The 21,656-nt window shown below is 44.6% G+C and overlaps 1 protein-coding gene across 3 annotated transcripts; it reads right to left on the reverse strand.

Moving 5' to 3' along the window:
- Nucleotides 1-3,080: 3,080 nt before the first annotated feature.
- LOC149276063 (leucine-rich repeat-containing protein 40-like) lies at nucleotides 3,081-19,967 on the reverse strand. 3 transcript variants are annotated; one of them, XM_089503946.1, is made up of 16 exons: nucleotides 19,957-19,967; nucleotides 14,500-14,636; nucleotides 13,609-13,790; nucleotides 13,220-13,293; nucleotides 12,396-12,525; nucleotides 11,774-11,897; nucleotides 11,104-11,243; nucleotides 8,898-9,070; nucleotides 8,245-8,335; nucleotides 7,767-7,818; nucleotides 7,296-7,404; nucleotides 6,461-6,568; nucleotides 4,674-4,784; nucleotides 3,885-3,962; nucleotides 3,423-3,608; nucleotides 3,081-3,186 (listed from the first exon to the last, which is right to left on the reverse strand). In XM_089503946.1, the coding sequence occupies exons 1-16, from the start codon at nucleotides 19,965-19,967 to the stop codon at nucleotides 3,081-3,083; spliced, it is 1,812 nt and encodes a 603-aa protein (XP_089360072.1). The 3 variants fall into 3 exon arrangements, with proteins under 3 accessions (XP_089360072.1, XP_089360071.1, XP_089360073.1); XM_089503945.1 differs by lacking the exon at nucleotides 19,957-19,967 and having other exon boundaries at nucleotides 14,500-14,650; XM_089503947.1 differs by lacking the exon at nucleotides 19,957-19,967 and having other exon boundaries at nucleotides 7,296-7,384; nucleotides 7,753-7,818; nucleotides 14,500-14,650.
- Nucleotides 19,968-21,656: the final 1,689 nt, after the last annotated feature.

The raw sequence follows: 21,656 nt of genomic DNA on the forward strand, positions 1-21,656 counted from the left end.
TATGGAGGAAGGGACTTCATTAGCATTGCCATAAAGCGTCAGCTCAGTGTGGTGTTTGAGCCGGGAAAATCACCCAAAATATCACATGACTGACAGCAACGGCGGCTCCAGGTCTGCAGATAAAGGGAGTTTATTGGAACAAAATTAGATAAAACCAGGTTGTTGTAAATTCCTGTACACAGCGTTGGGAGTTATATTACTGTATACAGCGCTGGGGGTTATATTACTGTATACAGCGCTGGGGGTTATATTACTGTATACAGCGCTGGGGGTTATATTACTGTATACAGCGCTGGGGGTTATATTACTGTATACAGCGCTGGGGGTTATATTACTGTATACAGCGCTGGGGGTTATATTACTGTATACAGCGCTGGGGGGTTATATTACTATATACAGCGCTGGAGGGGGTTATATTACTGTATACAGTGCTGGAGGGGGTTATATTACTGTATACAGCGCTGGGGGGTTATATTACTGTATACAGCGCTGGTGGGGGTTATATTACTGTATACAGCGCTGGTGGGGGTTATATTACTGTATACAGCGCTGGGGGGTTATATTACTGTATACAGGGCTGGGGGTTATATTACTGTATACAGCGCTGGGGGTTATATTACTGTATACAGCGCTGGGGGTTATATTACTGTATACAGCGCTGGGGGTTATATTACTGTATACAGCGCTGGGGCTTATATTACTGTATACAGCGCTGGGGGTTATATTACTGTATACAGCGCTGGGGGGTATATTACTGTATACAGCGCTGGAGGTTATATTACTGTATACAGCGCTGAAGGGGGTTATATTACTGTATACAGCGCTGAAGGGGGTTATATTACTGTATACAGCGCTGGGGGTTATATTACTGTATACAGCGCTGGGGGTTATATTACTGTATACAGCGCTGGAGGGGGTTATATTACTGTATACAGTGCTGGGGGTTATATTACTCTATACAGCGCTGGGGGTTATATTACTGTATACAGCGCTGGGGGGTTATATTACTGTATACAGCGCTGGGGTTATATTACTGTATACAGCGCTGGGGGGGTTATGCTTGGGGAGAGAAATATTTTTTCCCTTTGGGACCTCACCTTTAAACAGAGAGCGAAATCTGCGCATGTGATAAACACAGCCATGTATTTAAGAAAAAAAACTAGTATTCCTCGTTATATTTTACACTTATTGATTCAGTGAGATCAATTTTCTTGTTACGTTATTTTGCACATAAAAAAAAGTGTATCCTTCCAGTTTCATTTTCTGTATTGAACCTCGCGGTCGGTAAGATGTATGATGTATTTAGAAACATTTTGCAAATGCTTTCTGTATATACGAAGAATACATACAGGGACGAAACTCAATGCTGTGCAGGGTATAGCAGAGCCATTTTTCGGCTTTGACGTACCAAATTTTTTCAGTATTCCAGTGTTTTAAATAACGTATACAAAAGGAAAAAAAATATTGTACAAAAAATAAATTGTCACATTATTGTACACACTGCTTTTTTTGTAATTTCTCAATAATATTCGCCAAGGCAAATGGTGTTGATGTGGAGCAGTGATAAAGCGTTTTAGAGCCAAGTGATGGGAGTGATAAAGGGCCATTGGAACACAGGAGTGATGGGAGTGATAAAGGGCCATTGGAGCACAAGAGTGAAGGGAGTGATAAAGGGCCATTGGAGCACAGGAGTGATGGGAGTGATAAAGGGCCATTGGAGCACAGGAGTGATGGGAGTGATAAAGGGCCATTGGAGCACAGGAGTGATGGGAGTGATAAAGGGCCATTAGAGCACAGGAGTGATGGGAGTGATAAAGGGCCATTGGAACACAGGAGTGATGGGAGTGATAAAGGGCCATTGGAACACAGGAGTGATGGGAGTGATTAAGGGCCGTTGGAACACAGGAGTGATGGGAGTGATTAAGGGCCATTGGAACACAGGAGTGATGGGAGTAATAAAGGGTCTCTGTATGCCTATGAAGAGATTCGATTAAAAATTAGCCGTTTCCAGCTACAAAAATCATTTACAACATTAACCCCGTCCGCACTGGATTTCTGATCCATTTTATGTTATTTTAATGGACAAAATTTGCTTTATTTTGATATAAATATTAAAAAAAACCCACAAAAGGTCATTTCTAAGAGACCCCATCTTTCACAGGTAAGATGAGAACAAGCTAAGAAAATGATAGAAAATGGTTTTCTACAGTAAGTGCTGAAAAGATGTGGAATCTAGACACATTGGCGGGTGATTGTTAAGTGAAAACCAATATACAAAGCTATAGAAATGAATATAAATGCAGGTATTTGGACAGGGCTGCCTCTGGGGTCTCTTGAGCCGCATAGCCATGTTCCTTGCTTACTTAAATAGGGCAAAACCTAGTGTCCCCCCTTTTTTCTCTTTCAGATACGTCTCTAAGAAAGTCATTCGTATTTTGGAGTATTTAAAACCGCCCAAAATAATAGGAATGGTATAAAATGAGCATAAAAAGGAAATATCAGAAAAAGTAAGGTTAATTCACAATCAGCAAAAATAGCTATTGATAAATATTTATTTGTTGTTTCTTTCAAGGCATTGCAGGCATAACGTCATCGAGTTTGTGTAAGTGCTCTCGGAAACTCAAAAATTAACACATTTTAGCATAATTCTTGGCATTTGATATTTCACAAACATTACTAAATAACAAAAAACTACGTAAGCAAATGATTCCTCTCCAAAGCCGTAGCAGGAATCAGGACTCACAGATAAAACAGGAATGATTATCATCCTAAATATAAACAGCTTGTGGGGTCACCGAAAAAGAAAAAAAAAAATGGGTGATTTTGGGAACTTTGGACAAGCTAAAATATTTACTTAATTTTTTTAAATGGTTCGCACGTAACCGGGCCCTGCGGGATCATGTTTACAAACTGTAATGGCCGCTGCTGACATGTTGCACAGGCGAACTGGAATAGACACACTAACCCTTTGGCTTCCTGTACTCCATTATCATCGACAAACCCCGCCCCCGAGGAGCACCTGACTGAAGTGTTTCACACCAGAAGCCTAATTCCATTGGTTTTCCTTTCCCTCCAGTTGATCAGGTGGGGATGCGACTGCGTAGATATTCCAGTACAGCTGCCGTTCCTTTAGCTAAAATTGCCGCCCGTGGATTGCGGAAAGGGTTACCCTCCAGATGCAGAGCTCTGCGGACAAACCAGACCGCGTTACTTTATGATTTCTAGAAATATGATCATAGACACCCTTATATAGTTTGGAGAAAATAAATTTGGGTCCAATGGGCCACACGAGCAGCCACAAGGAGTTCTGGAACGTTAGCACTCTGCTCGATACAATTATCGACCGCTAAAACATCGCCAGTGTTATTTTCTATACTCATTACATATGTATAGTTCATTTTATTTTATGTAACCATGACTACCTTAGACTCTCGCAGTTCCCCAGGGCCGGCGAGATCTGCAGAAGGTCATTATTTTGGAGATCCAGGGTGGAAAGCTTGCTCATCTTCTGTAACTGAAGAGGATCTATCGAGCCGATCTGATTGCTGCTGATGAGAATACTTTCCAACGATGGGATTCGATAAAGAACATCAGGAAATGTTTTAAACCTAAAGAAAGAAAAGTTTTATTAATATACATTTATAGCAGCACAAATTTCTATGGTAAAACATTGTATTCTTGCCTCTGTGTTAAGTGTGATAATTCATATGGCACTTTATAGGAACAAGACTTTAATGATTCAAATTGTAATAAAATTTAAAAACCTGAAAATACTGAATAACATAATTGCTGCCTGTATTACAGAAAAAGTCAGAATTCCATGAAATAATACTTCAGACGCAGCCACATACATTATTGTTGTTATAATTTTTTTGTGAACACACCTGTTGAAAGAAAGTATAACTGACTGCAGACGGGTCAGCGCCTCCATCTCCGCAGGAAGTGACATCAGAACGTTATTTCTGAAACAAACAAGAAAGACCGGGATTGATATGACATCACTAACTAAAGGAATCAGCTCACTGGGGGGAAACAAATTCCATTTCTAATGCCGTTCCGAGATTCACGTTCTTCATATCTGGAAAAACGTACAAAAAAATATGGAATTTTGCGGTAAAAAAGGGTGCAACGCTCTGCTGCAGAAATATCACTCCTTCACGCCGTTAACACGACGACGGGGGACTCCACGTACGTATCGCGACTTCCTTGGAAATGAAAGAGTCAACAGTAGGCAGCACAAGGGGGACTCGGCAGTCTCCGTATCAGATATGCGCAGCTTGTCCTGAGCCTCGGTTGGCCGGCTCCCTGCAGATGACCGGAGAATTATGTATTCTGCGGATGCTTCAGTATTTCTCCAGCATCTGAAGATGACGCCTGGGAGGCAAATGTTCACCAGACTGTACTGGATTCTGCCACCAGTATGCTCTGACCATCTGGCTTCACGTGGCAGCGAAACGATAATGTAATAACCATGTTGGGATGTGGAACTCACCCTGAGCAACCCCAAAAAGGGGGTAATCCATGTCAGCTCGCGAACTCATGCGCGGGGCTACAGGAAGAAGGAATTACAGGCAATTCCCATCACACCTGACAATTACCATCACTGTTTTAACCCGTACGCGACCGCCGGCTCTCATAGGGTTCCCCGACACCCCCCAGCGGCAGATACTCACCGCATATCCAGGTGCGTCAGTTTGAGAAGCATGCAGAGGCTCAGGGAGACTTCGGGGATCCGGTTGAAGCCGAGGTTAACGTCACACAGCGCGTCTTTCCATTCAACAATCCTGAGAGGAAGCGTTTAGAAAGAAAATACAAAATTATAACCACTAATTCTTCCTTCCATGTAACTCTCCCACCCGAAGGTCATCATCCTCTCCGAGACCCCCAACCAAGAACGCGTCCCCAGCCACGTTCTCCCTGACCTAGTGCTTAATACGTTGTCGGAAGCAGCTGGGATATAAAGTATCAGCCATGCTTTTTACTGATCTCTCTGCAAATCGTTCTCGGTTTCATTACCTCCCGGGGGACAGCAGCTTTTCAAATATGGTATATATTAACATATATGTATACACACACACACATATATGTGGTTTGAATACTTATTTCCCCAGCACACGGCTCACACTTTCTTCTACCCTTTGGTATTCTGTAACGTGGCCCCAAGTATCCCCATAAGGGGCAGGACTGGGGCCTGGTTCACCCAGGACAGTCGCTATTAGGACAATAAAGTCACGTGTCTTTAAATGCCCCCCGAGTATGGATTCCACTATACAGAGGTGGTAGATGTTATAGATGGGTTTAAATACTAACAGATGCAGCATGGGGGTAAATGAGTCTCATTACGCATGAAAATAACTCTCGTTCCTCTAAAATATCCCGATCTCTGTGTTGAACAGCTTGGGAGGTTTAACAGAGCATGAAGAGCAGAGAGGGAACGCAGCTTGGAGGTTGGGGAAAGCATTGAGAAATAGATCAATATTGATAAAAAATTGAGGGGGGCATCAACTGGCCCCAGAGCCCTGGGCTGGAAAATCAGCCACGGACCACGGACTATATGATTACCGTGGCTGTCGATGTTAAAAACGCACAGAAAAAAAAAAAAAGATGAAGAAAAGACGACACCGAAAAGGGTGAAATTGTAATAATGTCATTTGTGGGCTCCAAAAAAACATTCCTAGAGATACAATAAGAAAAGAGCAGCACTTAATACGGCCTATAATTTAGCTTTCTTCTAAAAGAACGCTTGGAAGACTAAATGTTCCGTGTATTACAAAAAAGGTACATTTTTACTTGTTCCGTTGCTATGGAAACAGAACAGAGAAATATCCAAATTAGTGTTATTACAAATATTCCATCACGTAGAAACGAGTTCCATCTGTAGCAATTATGTTCCAGGAAAACGGTGAGATCTTTGGATATTTATATATAGAGATGTAACTGCCTTCTGTACTTAGCTAGATTTATGAGTGATTCCACCTGCTCTGCTTAATTTAACCCTTTTATAACTAAATGCTGCATTAGAAACATCGTTAGTCCAGCTGATTGCCAAAAACCCTTCCCAGAAATAATTATTTGACATCGTGACTGATGACATACCGGGTACATCATGAAAAAACATCCATAGAGGACCAATGTATATTAGGTAGTAGTGCTAATTTTTACTGCGAGCACTTGACAGGGCACTTAAATAGAAAAAAAGCTTTTCTTATGCAATTAACCCAAATCTTCTAAAGTTTATTTAATTAAAGGTGTGCAATTAATATTTTGTCTAGCTAGAATAACATAAAATTATATAATAATCTAGGGTCTTCCGTTAGACGATAAATGGTGGCAGAAGGCATTTGAAAAAGGTTGTTTAGTAGAATCTATATTTTTTTCTGGGATAATTTCCTTTTTTAATAAAAAGGCTCATTTTCAATATGAAGAAGAAAGTAAATTAAGCGAAGCAGGTTGCGCTCACCTGGCCGGTACTTCAGTTAAAAGGTTCTTGCTGAAATTTACGGCTGTGATGGGATTTGTACCGACAGCATTAAAGACGGCCTCTGGTATGACAGGCGCTTGCTTGTCGCTGGAAAAAGGAAGAAAATGGATAATAGAACATAAAATATCTGAATTCTGTCAAGTTCGCCAAGATTCACTTAATGACAGAATCACCCTGTGAGTTACAAAAGATACTTACACCCCCCGCACACACTAATTAAAGAGGAACTCACCATTTTTTTTTTATTCCTAGTTTCCGACTAAAAATATGTTTTACAAAATATTGTTTTATTTTTTACCCCAGTTGTAGTTTTTGCCCCATAATATAAAGTTTTCAGACAGCTGCATATCAGCCGTTTGTATGATTCTCGCTCTGTTCCCCAATCTACTAAACACCCCGAGACTCCTTATAATACTGCATGTGGGGAGCACTCAGGCGGACCCTCTAACTAATGAAAGTCTATAGAGGAGCGGACTTCATTAGCATCGCCATAAATGAGCCAACATATCACATGACATATCAATGGCGGCCTCCTCGTCTGCAGTTAAAGGGAGTTTCTTGGTGTAAAATGAGGTAAAAGCAGGTTTTTGTTAATGCCAACTGACATTCTGTATACAGGACTGGGGGCTATTACTATATACAACACTGGGGGGATGCACTACTATATATGGCACTGGGGGGGCATTACTATATAAAACACTTGGGGGGGCATTACTATATACAGCACTGCAGGGGGGGGGCATTTTGAGAATGTGGCTTCTAGTAATGCTGATGAGGACTATCCGACTTTTACAGCCACACGTTGGAAACGTACCAGTATTCCAAGGTCTTGAGTGTGGTGACGGAATGCATGCTGACGAGGGCGTCACTCGGCAGAGTCATAGCCGTAACGACGGGGGCCGCGTCGTGCCCGGTCTTCACCTCTACATATAAAAGTGCAGCAATGCATCATAAGACTGCGTTTACCGACGATCAATAAAGGACTGTCACTTATTTCATTCATTATTCTATAAAATAAACCATTTTAATGTATTATATAAAAAAAAAAAAAAGTAATGTTTTCTCTAAGATAGGAAAAAAACTATCCTGGAGACAACCCCTTCCCCATGAGAATCACCCCAGTGTCAGGAGGCTGCAGTAAAGGGGTCACTGGTAAAACCATGAAGGAATAAAGAAAATAAATTTTATTCTAATATTTAAAATACGCGTGAATAGTGAATTTGCCCCGTAGCAATAAATCCGTGCCCAGAATCCAAAGCCGCACGATAAATAGCTGCAGACTCACCTGGCGCTTGGATCCGACTTCTTAAATACTTGAGGAGCTCCTGAGTGCCTTTCTTTAAAAAAAGGACATCAAACATGACAATGTGAGATTATTAATAATTAAAAAAAATCTATAATAAAAAAAAAAAAAAGAACAGTACTGCGCCAACTTGAGCGGTATTACAACTCCCATGATGCTAAAGCAGCCCCAAGTATTTCTCAGCTTGTGTAAGCGGCTCATCGAATCACTAACTATTGTCATCTCTGGATACAGGAACCATTCAGGAGCCGTATGCCTATCCCATGCATGTTTAAACTGCCTCACTGTATTACCCTCTCCCAATCCTGCTGGGAGGCTGTTCCACTTATCTACCACCCTTTCAGTAAAGTAAGACTTCCTTCAATGACATGACCCCGGGGACATTATAACCATCAGAAGACGCCATCCCTCATCACATCAGTAGCTGAGACATCATATGATAAACTCCATCTGTACTTACACTCAGGAGATCTCTGCGAAGCCCCCTCAGGGGATTACCGTCCAACTGCAAGGACTTCAAGTTCGGAAGGTTTCCGAGTGCATTGGGGAGGCTGGAAAGCCAAATGAGGAATTAGATCTGTAGAATTTACCATTTGACGTTAAGAAGAAGAAAAATGACACTTTTGTTGAGCATTTGTGACCCGGCATAAAAAAACGATATGGATTCCTTCAGATTTGGTATAAAACTAAAATCCCACCGACTTCCAATTACAATAATAGGCAGCGATTAAATGTATCCAGCCGGCCGCACAAGTAACTTGTCTACCACCGCCGACCAGTAGAGGAACAGTCTGGACCAGCTTGTTGTTAACACGGGACCATCATCTTTAACCCTCTCCTTAGCAAGGCTTTTTAAGTGCAACAATTAGCATCCTTTTCTGGGACATTTTCACCGCGTGATTCCGCTTTTCCGTGTTTGATGAACCCTCACACATGCAAAAAATAATTGAGTGCTAGTGTATAAAAAAAAAAAAAAAACTATACTACTAATACATATTTTTTGCCTTTTTGCTTAGAATTTCTTCTAAAGAGTAGGTGCCATCGATGATCACCGACCCGGTTTATGTTCTTGAGGTACACATGCAGGGTCTGCGGCAGTAAAGAGTCACCTACCCCCCCAAATCGTTGTTGGTTAAATCGAGGCGCTCCAGACCTTGCAGCAGGGTGATCTCCTCCGGTAACGACGTCAGCTTGTTGTCCCGGAGCTCCAGCACACTGATGGAGCACAAATGCTTCAGATGTTGGGGACCCAGAGTATTTATCTGGTTATTACCCACGTGAAGCTCCTACAGAACGAAAAATAAGGGGGTGTTTTGGTTTTCTTTTCGGTTTTTACAGAAAGGGTTAAAGCTCAGTAAAAGAATAGAAGAATGGGTTCCTCCTTCAACATAACCCCCAGCGCTGTATACAGTAATATAACCCCCAGTGCTGTATACCGTAATATAACCCCCAACGCTGTATACAGTAATATAACCCCCAGCGCTGTATACAGTAATATAACCCCCCAGTGCTGTATACAATAATATAACCCCCACACTGTATACAGTAATATAACCCCCCGGCGCTGTATACAGTAATATACCCCCCCGGCGCTGTATACAGTAATATACCCCCCCAGCACTGTATACAATAATATAACCCCCCAGCGCTGTATACAGTAATATAACCCCCAGCGCTGTATACAGTAATATAACCCCCCAGCGCTGTATACAGTAATATAACCCCCAGCGCTGTATACAGTAATATAACCCCCAGTGCTGTATACAGTAATATAACCCCCCAGCGCTGTATACAGTAATATAACCCCCCAGTGCTGTATACAGTAATATAACCCCCCGGTGCTGTATACAGTAATATAACCCCCCGGCGCTGTATACAGTAATATAACCCCCCAGCACTGTATACAGTAATATAACCCCCCAGCGCTGTATACAGTAATATAACCCCCCAGCGCTGTATACAGTAATATAACCCCCCCCAGCGCTGTATACAGTAATATAACCCCCAGTGCTGTATACAGTAATATAACCCCCCAGCGCTGTATACAGTAATATAACCCCCAGCGCTGTATACAGTAATATAACCCCCCAGCGCTGTATACAGTAATATAACCCCCCAGCGCTGTATACAGTAATATAACCCCCCAGCGCTGTATACAGTAATATAACCCCCAGCACTGTATACAGTAATATAACCCCCAGCGCTGTATACAGTAATATAACCCCCCAGTGCTGTATACAGTAATATAACCCCCCGGTGCTGTATACAGTAATATAACCCCCTGGCGCTGTATACAGTAATATAACCCCCCAGCGCTGTATACAGTAATATAACCCCCCAGCACTGTATACAGTAATATAACCCCCCAGCGCTGTATACAGTAATATAACCCCCAGCGCTGTATACAGTAATATAACCCCCCAGCGCTGTATACAGTAATATAACCCCCAGCGCTGTATACAGTAATATAACCCCCAGCGCTGTATACAGTAATATAACCCCCCAGCGCTGTATACAGTAATATAACCCCCCAGCGCTGTATACAGTAATATAACCCCCCAGCGCTGTATACAGTAATATAACCCCCAGCACTGTATACAGTAATATAACCCCCAGCGCTGTATACAGTAATATAACCCCCCAGTGCTGTATACAGTAATATAACCCCCCGGTGCTGTATACAGTAATATAACCCCCTGGCGCTGTATACAGTAATATAACCCCCCAGCGCTGTATACAGTAATATAACCCCCCAGCACTGTATACAGTAATATAACCCCCCAGCGCTGTATACAGTAATATAACCCCCAGCGCTGTATACAGTAATATAACCCCCCAGCGCTGTATACAGTAATATAACCCCCAGCGCTGTATACAGTAATATAACCCCCAGCGCTGTATACAGTAATGTACAGTAAACCTGATTTTATTTCATTTCGTTCCAATAAACTCCCTTTATCTGCAGACCTGGAGCCGCCGTTGCTGTCAGTCATGTGATATTTTGGGTGACTTTGCCGGCTCAAACACCACACTGAGCTGATGCTTTATGGCAATGCTAATGAAGGCTGTTCCTCCATAGACTTTCATTAGTCAGAGAGTCTGACTGGGTGATTAAGACTGAGCCATTCTATTGTTCCCCACATGCAGTATGATAAGGAGTCGGGGTTATTGTCTAGTAGACCCCACCAAGCCTGGAAACAGAAGCGGTATGGACATGCACCCCCTGACCCCTGGTTAACCCTATTTCTTTAGGACTACGGCCGTCGTGTATCCCCGGAATGAGCCGCACAGCTCTATCCACACAGCTAAACGCCATCACCTTCAGCAGTTTGCAGGAAAGTTCTGGCAGATCCGTCAGCTTGTTCTGCCTGAGATAGAGCTGCTCCAGCGAGTTCATGCCGCCCAGCGAGGAGGGGACGCTCTCCAGCAGGTTGGAGGTACAGTCCAGCTGCTTCACATCTAAAAAAAACATCACGACCCATCATATAACATTTACCCGCGATCTCAATGCCGTCAGCTCCCAGCACGACTGCCGGGCGCGTGTTCACCGTACGCAAGAAACACGTCGATCAGCGCGGTGTGACAGAGCGTGCCGGCCATGCGCGTCCATCCTTCCAGCCGAACACAGAACTGGCATACATAAACCCAGAAACATAGAATGTGTTGGCAGATAAGTCTGCCCGGTCTCTGAATACTTTCCTTGGTCCCTGGCCTTATCTTATCTTATCTACCACAGCTGTATGCCTATCCCATGTATTCTTTAGCTCCTTTACCCATTAACCTCTGCCACTTCTGCTGGAAGGCTACTCCGTACATCCACTACCCTCACAGTACATTTCCTAAATAATGTTAATAAACACGGCGGATATTATGAGATCTCATAAGAATCTAAAACAGAGCAGCTTCCTTCTCATTCATTTAGACATCAATTTGAATGTTTCCCCAGGAAGAAGCAACATCAAAAAAAGGTGAAATATACAAATTCTTACTTTTCAGCTGACCAATTTCTGCCGGTAACGTCTTTATCCTGTTATGGGACAGATTTAGACGGACGAGACACGAGAGTCCGCCGATGCAGCTTGAGATGGTTTTAAGCTGATTGTTGGACACATCCTATGAGTAACAATAATACTAATGAAAAAAAATTAACTGGTGCGTTAAAGATATATATATATATTATATAAATATATAAAATTATATAAATATATCTTATAAATATATACACACACACACACACACTATATATACATATATACATATTCATATACAGTACTGAGCAAACTTTCTATGCCAGTGAAAAAAAATGCTTTCAAAAATAGACGTTAATAGTTTATTTTTACGATTTAATAAAATGTAAAGTCAGTTAATAGAAGAAAAATACCGGATAAAAGTATATCTCACGCATGGAGCATCTTGTGTATGGAAAATAGCTGAATGAATGATGAAAGGGGCCCAATCCGAATCCCCCCTATATGCATTTGCAAGCGAACACCCAAAAGATGTAAAGGGGCCGCACAGCTATCGCAAGCATGAAGGCCGGAGCGTCCCTTTAAATCCGTTATTCTATGAAAACTCTTTCACGCGAAACGATCAGAATAAGATCCGACTCACTAACTGGTCCAAGGAGCCGAGCCGGCCCAGCGCGTCCGGTATCTCCTCCAGCTGGTTGTGTTGGATTAGAAGGCTCTTCAAACTCTGTAAATTGGCCAGCTCTGCCGGGAGCTCTTTAATCTTATTGTGACTGTTCAAAGTAATAAAAAAGAGAGCGCAGCGTTTACCGACACGAAAGAGACAGCGAGACGGAAAGAGACGTAACAGAGAGGCGGGTAAAATATAAATGGCATAAAGACGCAAAAAAAGCATCAAAAACACCAAAAGCGTCTATCGTTAAATATTTGCAACAAGTGGCCAAGGAGCAGACCTCCCACTGGAACTACAACCCCCATGATCCTCTGCCAACTTGCCCAACAGGAAAGGAGTGTTGCCGAGGCTCGAAGAGCATTAGGGAGCATATGGGGGGAGATCTGCGGCTTTATTGTATATACATGTTGGTGATCTCTGCAGCACCCTGGAATCTGAATGTATATGCTGTTTAGGGTCTATCGGCAGGTCCTGACCAGGCCTCGGGGTTAAACGCCGCAACCTACCACGCCGGGGCATCATTAAATCGCAGGAGAGTCTCGGTGGGTCAAAGGGCAGCGCAGCCCCGCTGATCCAGCTCCACGGCAAGCGATACAGCCATGTCGGGATTAGATAGACTCGGTGAGATTGGGGTAGGCGTAGTGGGGGCTAAGCGATAAATGGCCGTATAGTGTGACGGGAACCCCAATATCTTAGGAGATACCCAATACGTCAGATTTCTGGTTGGCGGGGGGCTTCACAGGGTCCGGTACCTGGAAATCTCAGAATGTAAGACGTAGAATTGTCGCTCGTACCTGACATTGAGTTTCTGCAGGCCGCTCAGGTTGCCGATGGCCCGGGGGAGAGACTTCACCTGGTTATCGTGTATCTGGAAAGAGGGACGGCAGATCTAGATCTGATTGCCTTTTGCTGCCACCTTCCTCCTACCCTGGATGTCTATAATCTACCCCAGCCCCTGTTTTCATGCACAATGCATCCTGGAGCCCATTTTGCGCATTTTACTGCATGCAAATAGGTGCAGGTGTTCTCTGGTTGTTGGGAGATCTTCTGTCTGATTTGACTCCTCCCCACGGCTGCTCCTACTGAAAACAGGAAGCATACATAGGTACACTTCCTGCACATGCTCAGTAGCGCTCCCATTCTGGCTAATAAGCCACATTATTGCTATATACACCCGACTTACATCCAACACCACGAGGGCCGGGAGAAGCCGGATATCTTCCGAAAGAGACTGGAGTTTGTTGGAAGCCAGAATCAGCTTGGACAGATCCGTCTGCTCCCACCAGCGGTCCGCGCCGCCAAACGCCACGTTCTGATGCGCTTCTTCCGGCGTGTCCAGGTTTATCCGCCAAACGCTTACCGGAACTAAACGTGACGATCACAGAGAGAGGGTAATTACGCCGGCGGGATTAAACGCAAGACATCCGCTCGGTACGGCCCTTTATGGGTTCGCGGGTTATATATTTAAAAAAAAAAAAACATGAAGCGCGGCAGATATTAAACGGCAAATACGGTAAAAAAAAAAAAAAAGCTATTAAATCACTGAGCCAATTAGCCCCCCCGGGAGCCCCTTAGTCTAGCCCGTGATTCTGGATGTGGCATGAGAGTGATGGGAGTTGTTGTGGTAGATGGGGTAGATACAAAAAATGCTGCCCCTAATTCTAAATAATACAGCGGCCCAATCGTTTCTGTCCCAAAGAGTTTACAATCCATAGAATGCTTATTATTATTGTATATTATCAGTAAAATTACACGTTTTTTCCTTTATATTACCGAATACATGGGGGAAAAAAACAAGCCTAGGAGGCAGCGCTTGTCGCCCCTGATCTATTACTCCCATTAGCCTCTGCCAGAGGTTTATTTTGCTGCAGCTTCCTGTAAATTAACCCCTCATTGCATGGTCAGTATCACCTCAGGTGCTGGCGGGGCAGGCTTTCGTTACTTAGCGCCGGGTCCTATGTGCTGGCTGGGAGTAATGGAAGTGACAGCAGCTCTTTGCCGTGTCCTCCCCCCCTTCCAGCTTTAGCACTAAAGAAGTGGCTGAAGGTGCTAGGAGTGGCAGGCCGCGGCTTACCGTCAGTCAGGCCTCTCCCGGACAGGTTTAATTGGCCGCTTTTCCGCGCCGCCTTGATCACCCCCTGGGGCACCGCCGGCTCCTGCTCTTTCCCGTCCCGAAAACCGGCCATGGGGTCCGGGGCTCTGCCACCCCGCCTGAGCCGAGACATGGCGCTGGCGGACACCGGACAGGCCCCTGAGAGGTTCACAACCTGACAATCCGGCCGAGCGCGGCACCGAGCTCAAGCCAACACAAGATGGCGCCACAGAGCAGCCGTTATTCTTTGGGAGTACCAATATGGCGCCCGCCTTCCTCATGTGTCTCCTCACGGCTGACGTACCGCTCAGGGCGCCTAACATGGCGGCTATTCCTTCCCAGCCAGTTAGTTGCAGGCAGGGTCTGCGCATTGTGGCATGTACATACACCCTAAAGGTCCCTGTTCAGTGTGACCAGTCCCTCTATGCCCCCTCTGATGCCCCTCCTTTCTAGGAGGTCAGAATGTTTGCTGGGTATGAGGGGATCGCAGGGTTCTACGGCCCTAAAAGCCCCGATAATGTGTATAGAAACAGCAGGAATAGGCTTTATAAACTAAATTGGATAAATAAACCCCATTCTTCTTCTTCTAAATGCCTCCCCTCAGTTACACAAATACCCAGTGATGGGACACATGACTCACATATGGCTGCATGTAACCCTGCTGTATGGGTGAATTATTTTATACTTTAGTGTTTCTGCCGCCACAATTTCCATAAAATCCCGCTGGGGGTCCTACTGATACAGAAACGCACGGGAACCGGCAGCTAAGGGGATGTCGCCCACGTCTGCCCAACATGTTCCACAAACCCTTGTCATATCCCTCTGCCATAATCTACCCGGGGCACTGGCTCGGCTGTCTGTCTGTCTGTCCGTCCGATGCTCCGCTTCTTAAATCCCTCCATCAGCTTCCTCTAGAATTCATTCTCCTGGTCTCTAGATTGTAAGCTCCTGGGAGCAGGGCCCTCCTCGCCTGTTGTTTCTGTCTGTCATCTTGTTATGTTATATACTAATTGTTATGTCCTGTCTACCCTTTGTTCAGCGCTGCGGAATCTGATGGCGCTATCTAAATCATAATCATACTAATTATATCCTGCTCCCCCACACATTGTCGAGGTTGATGAAGGTTGCATGGTTGAAAGGTTGACATAATATGTATCAGCAAATACATTTTATTTTGTTTTTGAGGTTTAACGCTTTTTTCACCGTCTGTATTCTGCTCTACGCAGAGCTTTTAAAGTTGTTCTACTTCTTACTTTATTACTGAGGCGGGCACTCTGTCCTTTCCCTTTAATCAGTGAGTGCCCTCTGGCGGCTGGCCGGGGAATAGCATCGTCTGTCTGTGAGTATCAGCGAGTGTCACACTGCCCCCTGACGGCTGGCCGTGCTGTGGTGCAGTGCGCATGCTCATGCAGTGCATTGTGGGAGCGTGCGGCCCAGTCGTTGTTCGGTGCATGGCGCCGGGGTCGTCGTGCGTGTGACTCGCTGTGTCGCTCTTACTAATCCTGTTGCTCTTTTGTCTCCGTGTTTAATGTCAGAGCAGGGCGCGCGATCATGAGTTCCACAGACGTGATCCAGGTGACGAACGTGTCCCCGAGCGCCACCTCCGAGCAGATGCGGACGCTGTTCGGTTTCCTGGGGAAGATCGAGGAGCTGCGACTCTTCCCGCCCGAGTGAGTGAGGGGATTGGGTTCTGTGAGGAGTGGGCCGTAGGTGTGCGACCTGAAGGTTGGGGTACATCTTGTGGGGGTGCTGAAAGAATCATGGTTTGTGGGGGATTGCAGACAATGTGGGGTAGGGCCTGGGGGGGGGCAGTAAGAGGGGTTATATCTTGCGGGGGCGCTGAGGTAATTTTATGGTCTGTGAGGGAGTTGCAGACAAAGGGAGAGCACGGCCATGAAGGGAGGCATAGACGGTAGCTTATTGGGGTGGTTTGGGGTATAATCTGGGGCAGAGGGGGTACTTGCTGTGGGGGTGCATAAAGGTGGGTATGGATTGTGGGGGTGCAGGGAGGTTGTTATGGCTGTTGGGGGGCTTGGCGCTTAGATATTAAAATAGTTTTTATCTGGTGTGATGGGGTGCTTTAGGGAATGAGGGCAAAAAAAAATCAAGTTTGTTGGTTTGTAGAGTCCTGTTCACTTCTCTAGGCTGGGAGTTTAATGTTCTTATATATATATGTATATGTGTGTGTGTATATATATCTGTATAGTATGTGTGTGTATATATATATATATATATATATATATATATATATATATATATATATATATATATACACACACACACACACATGGACACATATTTATATAAAATGTCACTGCAAAAAAACTATATAAATTCTACATTAAACTACTTTATAGATGTTGAGGGGGCATATTTTGCATTCAAGGGGCATTAACTTTATCCCTTTGTGTCTGGCACTCAAAGGGTCAAGTCTGTGTAGGTATCAGTAGTCATATAGGACTTTAGGGGGCACTTGGTTACTAATGATCCCTCCGGCTACATGAATTCAAAGGAAATTCCTAGTTTAAGTTTTGAATGTGTTGAAAAGCTTTGCTGGATCATTTAGTAATCCTTGAGTAGTGGTTTCTTGTATAATTGTTCATAATTGCATCTGGTTGGATGGAATGCAAGGAAGTTTTTACTTTACTGAGAGGGTGGTAGATAAATGGAGGAGCGTCCCAGCATATGTGGTAGAGGGTAACACAGTGAGGGGTATTAAACATGCATGCGATAGACATACGGCTCCTGAATCTCAGACGAGACCAACGACTGATTAAGGTTTGAGTCTTTACAGCAGGAGAAACGGGCGACTAGATGGGGGCCGTCTTGGGCCGGGTAAATCTGTGTTTCTATGTAAGCAGTGGCCGATGATTTTAATATCTGGCCGCTCTGAGCCGTTCTGGCACAAGCAGGTCTTTGTTCCCTTTAAGTAGATTAGGAGCCTGCAGCTTTACTCAATAATACATCATTTCATCACTCTCTGGGGTTTATTCACTAAATGGGGAGTTGGGTTTCTGCTTCTTGACTTCATAATTTATGGTTAAATCAGTGAGATCCTCTTACCCATTGTTGTATGCATTATACAGGGCCAAGCTCGGCCCTGGACGGTGGAGAAACCTGCCCGTATTGACTCTTCATAATAAATAATGTAGTGAGCGTTAAAAACCACAATTCTCCTGCAAACTCTCCCTTTAGCGAATAAACCCCTTTCAGAAGGAGCTCGTCCCGGGTTCAGTTTCATAAACCACCTGGTTTATATGTTACTTCTGGCCTTCCCTGGAGCTGCACTTTATATATTTATATATATATAATTTATATAATGAAACATCCGTTGTTTAGCGTTTGTGTTACACGGCAGGAGAAATACTTTTATGTTACGGGAGTAGTCCTTTCCGTGCTGTATACACGGTGCTGCTGATCCTTAAGGAAATGTTGAAATCAAGTAAGAAGCAACAACCGCGGCGTTCAGAGTATTCACTTCTTATAACTACCCCGTCGTCCGTGTTTTAGGAGATTGTTTGTGTTCATTATATCTCTACCCGGGGCTTTATTTTTACTCGCAGTTCGCACCCGCCTGTCCAAGCCCCCCCCCCCCCCCCGTGACGTTATCCGTGTACTCGGTGCTAAACCAGGAACCGCAGACCCACAATATCAGGCAGCCTCTTGGGTTTCATTTTCAGTTCTCGGCCAGATTTCAGACGAGTTGCATCATCCCTTTTCTGAAGCTCGAGGTTATCAGTATTTACATACAAGGGGTTAAAGACCTCTCCCCAGCGGTGCGGTTTAAAAGTATTTCCAAATGCGCTCATTTATCTAAATATTTCCCTAAAGCGCAGAGGAGAGAGGGTTTACCGGCTGCTGTTCTTTTCTTTGTAAATACGCCGTAAGTGTAGTTTAGGGTTATTCCCCTTTAAGCAGAAATTCCTTATCTTGTCTGCTGTTATTGACGGAAAAGCAAATTTTGTCCATTAAAATAATGTGAAATGGATCAGAAATCCAGCGCAGACGGGGTTAATGATTATTGTAGCTGGAAACGGCTAATTTTTAACGTAATCTCTTCATAGGTGTACAGAGGCCTTTTATCACTCCCATCACTCCTGTGTTCCAATGGCCCTCTATCACTCCCATCACTCCTGTGTTCCAATGGCCCTCTATCACTCCCATCACTCCTGTGTTCCAATGGCCCTCTATCACTCCCATCACTCCTGTGTTCCAATGGCCCTCTATCACTCCCATCACTCCTGTGTTCCAATGGCCCTCTATCACTCCCATCACTCCTGTGTTCCAATGGCCCTTTATCACTCCCATCACTCCTGTGTTCCAATGGCCCTTTATCACTCCCATCACTCCTGTGTTCCAATGGCCCTTTATCACTCCCATCACTCCTGTGTTCCAATGGCCCTTTATCACTCCCATCACTCCTGTGTTCCAATGGCCCTTTATCACTCCCATCACTCCTGGGTTCCAATGGCCCTCTATCACTCCCATCACTCCTGTGTTCAAATGGCCCTCTATCACTCCCATCACTCCTGTGTTCCAGTGGCACGTTGTGTTTGCTGATCCAAGTTTAAGTATAAAGGCTAATTGGTGGTTAGAAACCCCTTTTTATTTTTGTGTTGACGCGTTCGATGAGCTGCATGCTTCTTGGTGAAGACGTCTCCGGTTTCTGCGCCGCGCGGGTGATACGTTTGCAGAATCTTTTTGCCCGACACGTGATCAGATTATTTATAGCCGCGCGGCTGCAAAGACCCTGAACGCAGCTAAACAATTACACAGAAAAGTGACTTCTTGCACAGAAGCATTTGTTTCTGTGCTGTCAGCGTTTTCATGGTATTGAGACAGTCAGACATTTTCAGGGTTTTGGTTAATTGTTCAGTAAACGGCTATTTAAAGAATTCTTAGTAGTGAATACCGTAAACTAGCGTTAACCCCGCATGCGAAAAGGCCTCTTGTCTGTCGAGGTTCGGCACGGTGAGGTTGGTTGCAGGGCTTTGGATATATGATGCAGTTTCACGTCTCGCAGCGCCTTCTGCCGGATTCAAGCTCTGCTGATATTTGGGACTCCAGATGGTGCGCTTTGTGACGTATTTGTTTCCGCTTTGTTCAAAATAGACCGTTTTTGCTTTGTTACATGTTTTGAAAATTGCAATTAGAATCCATTACAAATAATAGTTTGATATCCTGATATATTATGATAAAACTAATAAATATTTGTTTTCAGTGGTTACTAAGCGTGGGGCAGATCCCCGGAGGCTGGGAACGTGGCTTCCGTCTCTGAGCCAGATTTGCGAGGGGGTCTTATCTGTCCTTGAACAGATGTCTACTATAGAGAAACCGCTGTCCGAGTATCCGAGCAGCGCTTCTCCCCGAAACCCTGCTCGGATTACGAGAGCGCGGAGCAAATCAAATCATTTGATCCGCTGAACCCACGACCCATACGCTGCGGCCATGATTGTCCCTTTAAATACTTTCTCTAGGGCGGTGTGGTCCATCGCATGCTAATTTCACACCCTGATTTCACCTGGCTTTTTCCTTTCCTTTTTTTAGTGAATCTCCTTTGCCTGTAACATCTCGTGTCTGTTTTGTAAAGTTCCAAGATGCAGACTCGGCGGTCGTCTCCCAGCACCTGACCAACACGGTGTTCGTCGACAGAGCTCTGATAGTGGTGCCGTACGCCGAAGGTTTGTACTCCGCTCGCTTACATTTATCTTCTTTATTTTGTCACTGTGGGAGCGGGGAATCGGTTTCTGATGGGAAAAAAGCATGATGCGTGTTACTCCCTCGCGTGATCCCTGGTACTCTGAGCATTGCCTCCGGCACACATACTAAAACTGCATGGCCGCTTTACATCGCGTCCTAATCGCCTCGCCGAGTACAGCTACGGCCTTGGCTAAATTCACACCTGAGAATGCCGTAAAGGCGCTGAACTCATCACTAACTAGATCTTCCCCCTTTCAAATCTAACTACATTGCTATAAACCAGGGCTTGACAAATGAACGTTGAAGTCAGAAGCCAAACAGGCAAATATTGGAGCCGGCTTGGTATGTTTTTAAACATTTTTTTAGGAGTAAGGAACCTATTAGTCGTATCTACACATCTAGAAGCCGTGGCTGGCTGATTTGTCGAGATTAGGTGGCTTATTTATAACGTCTTTGTATATGGAGTACATGGCCTCTGTGACAGCTGTATATAGAGTGCTGCCATTGGTTACACGGCTTTTAACTCTTAAAATGATCAGTTTCAGGTGAACCCTTCTCTGTAACGGCGTGCTAGCCTCCTTTTCAATGCCTTAGCTCCCCGCCTGCAGTTTCAGTGTGGTGCCAGAAAGGTAACGGTTTGCGGTTGAGCCGCGGCCGGCATGTTAACCCATTCCGATAATGCCACGTCTACCATGGATTCCTTGTGGTTTCTTCGGAGGGTGCCGGGTGTCCCCTTTCCTTCCCTGATTTCTTTTGCTCTCACGATTTGCCCCCACGTGTATGCAACAGTATTTGCCAAATAATGAACTCTTTTCTCTGTTATTTGTGTGTGTGATTTTCGTAGTGGAGAAGGCGTTTGCAAAGCCCTTCCTGACGGCAGAAAAAAGTGGGTCCTCTGCTGCTTCAGGGGATTTGTAGACAGTAACTAGACGCCAGCGAGCACCCGTGTCCCTGAGTGTTTTTCGTGGTGTAATTACCTCTGTGTTCTTTCTTTGCTCTTATTAGCCCTTGTTTTCTTCCATTTGCTGTATTAAGCCGTGACGTGCTGGGTTTCACGCTGCTTTAGGGGTTATTGTTTTTTGGGGGGTTTTTTGGTAAATGTTAACATTTAAGACAATGCAAGAAATGAGCCTTAATGTAACCCATCTTACTCTCTTTTGAACATTAAGTGGGGGCAGACCACGTCTCCTGGGGGAGACCTGTATCTTTTTACCCCACGACAACTTAGGTGTGATGTGGGTTGAATCCCAGAAACAGAGAAACATCATCACCCTTTTAAAGCGCTAGCTATGGGAAAGAAACATGTTTGTCTGGGATTACCAGCAGATAGTCCAGGTGATGGGGGGTGTCCAGTTTAAACACTGGTCACCATGTGCTATCTAAATAATACATGTTCATGAGAATCTTATCATTTTGGGAAATGAAGGGGATTAAACTGA

The sequence above is a fragment of the Sceloporus occidentalis genome, unplaced genomic scaffold (assembly GCF_023333645.1).
Source record: "Sceloporus occidentalis isolate IW3139 unplaced genomic scaffold, rSceOcc1.0.p SCAF_249, whole genome shotgun sequence".
Classification (NCBI taxonomy): domain Eukaryota; kingdom Metazoa; phylum Chordata; class Lepidosauria; order Squamata; family Phrynosomatidae; genus Sceloporus; species Sceloporus occidentalis.

Bases quoted from the DNA above. Each gene is read 5' to 3' on its own strand.
- LOC149276063 (XM_089503945.1), bottom strand. From the start codon at position 14,650: ATGTCTCGGCTCAGGCGGGGTGGCAGAGCCCCGGACCCCATGGCCGGT. The intron at 9,071-11,103 runs GTGATGGCGTTT...TTCGTTCTGTAG, and splicing joins TTTCCTGCAAACTGCTGAAG to GAGCTTCACGTGGGTAATAA. The intron at 3,609-3,884 runs GTGTGTTCACAA...TTCTTTCTTTAG, and splicing joins GTTATACTTTCTTTCAACAG to GTTTAAAACATTTCCTGATG.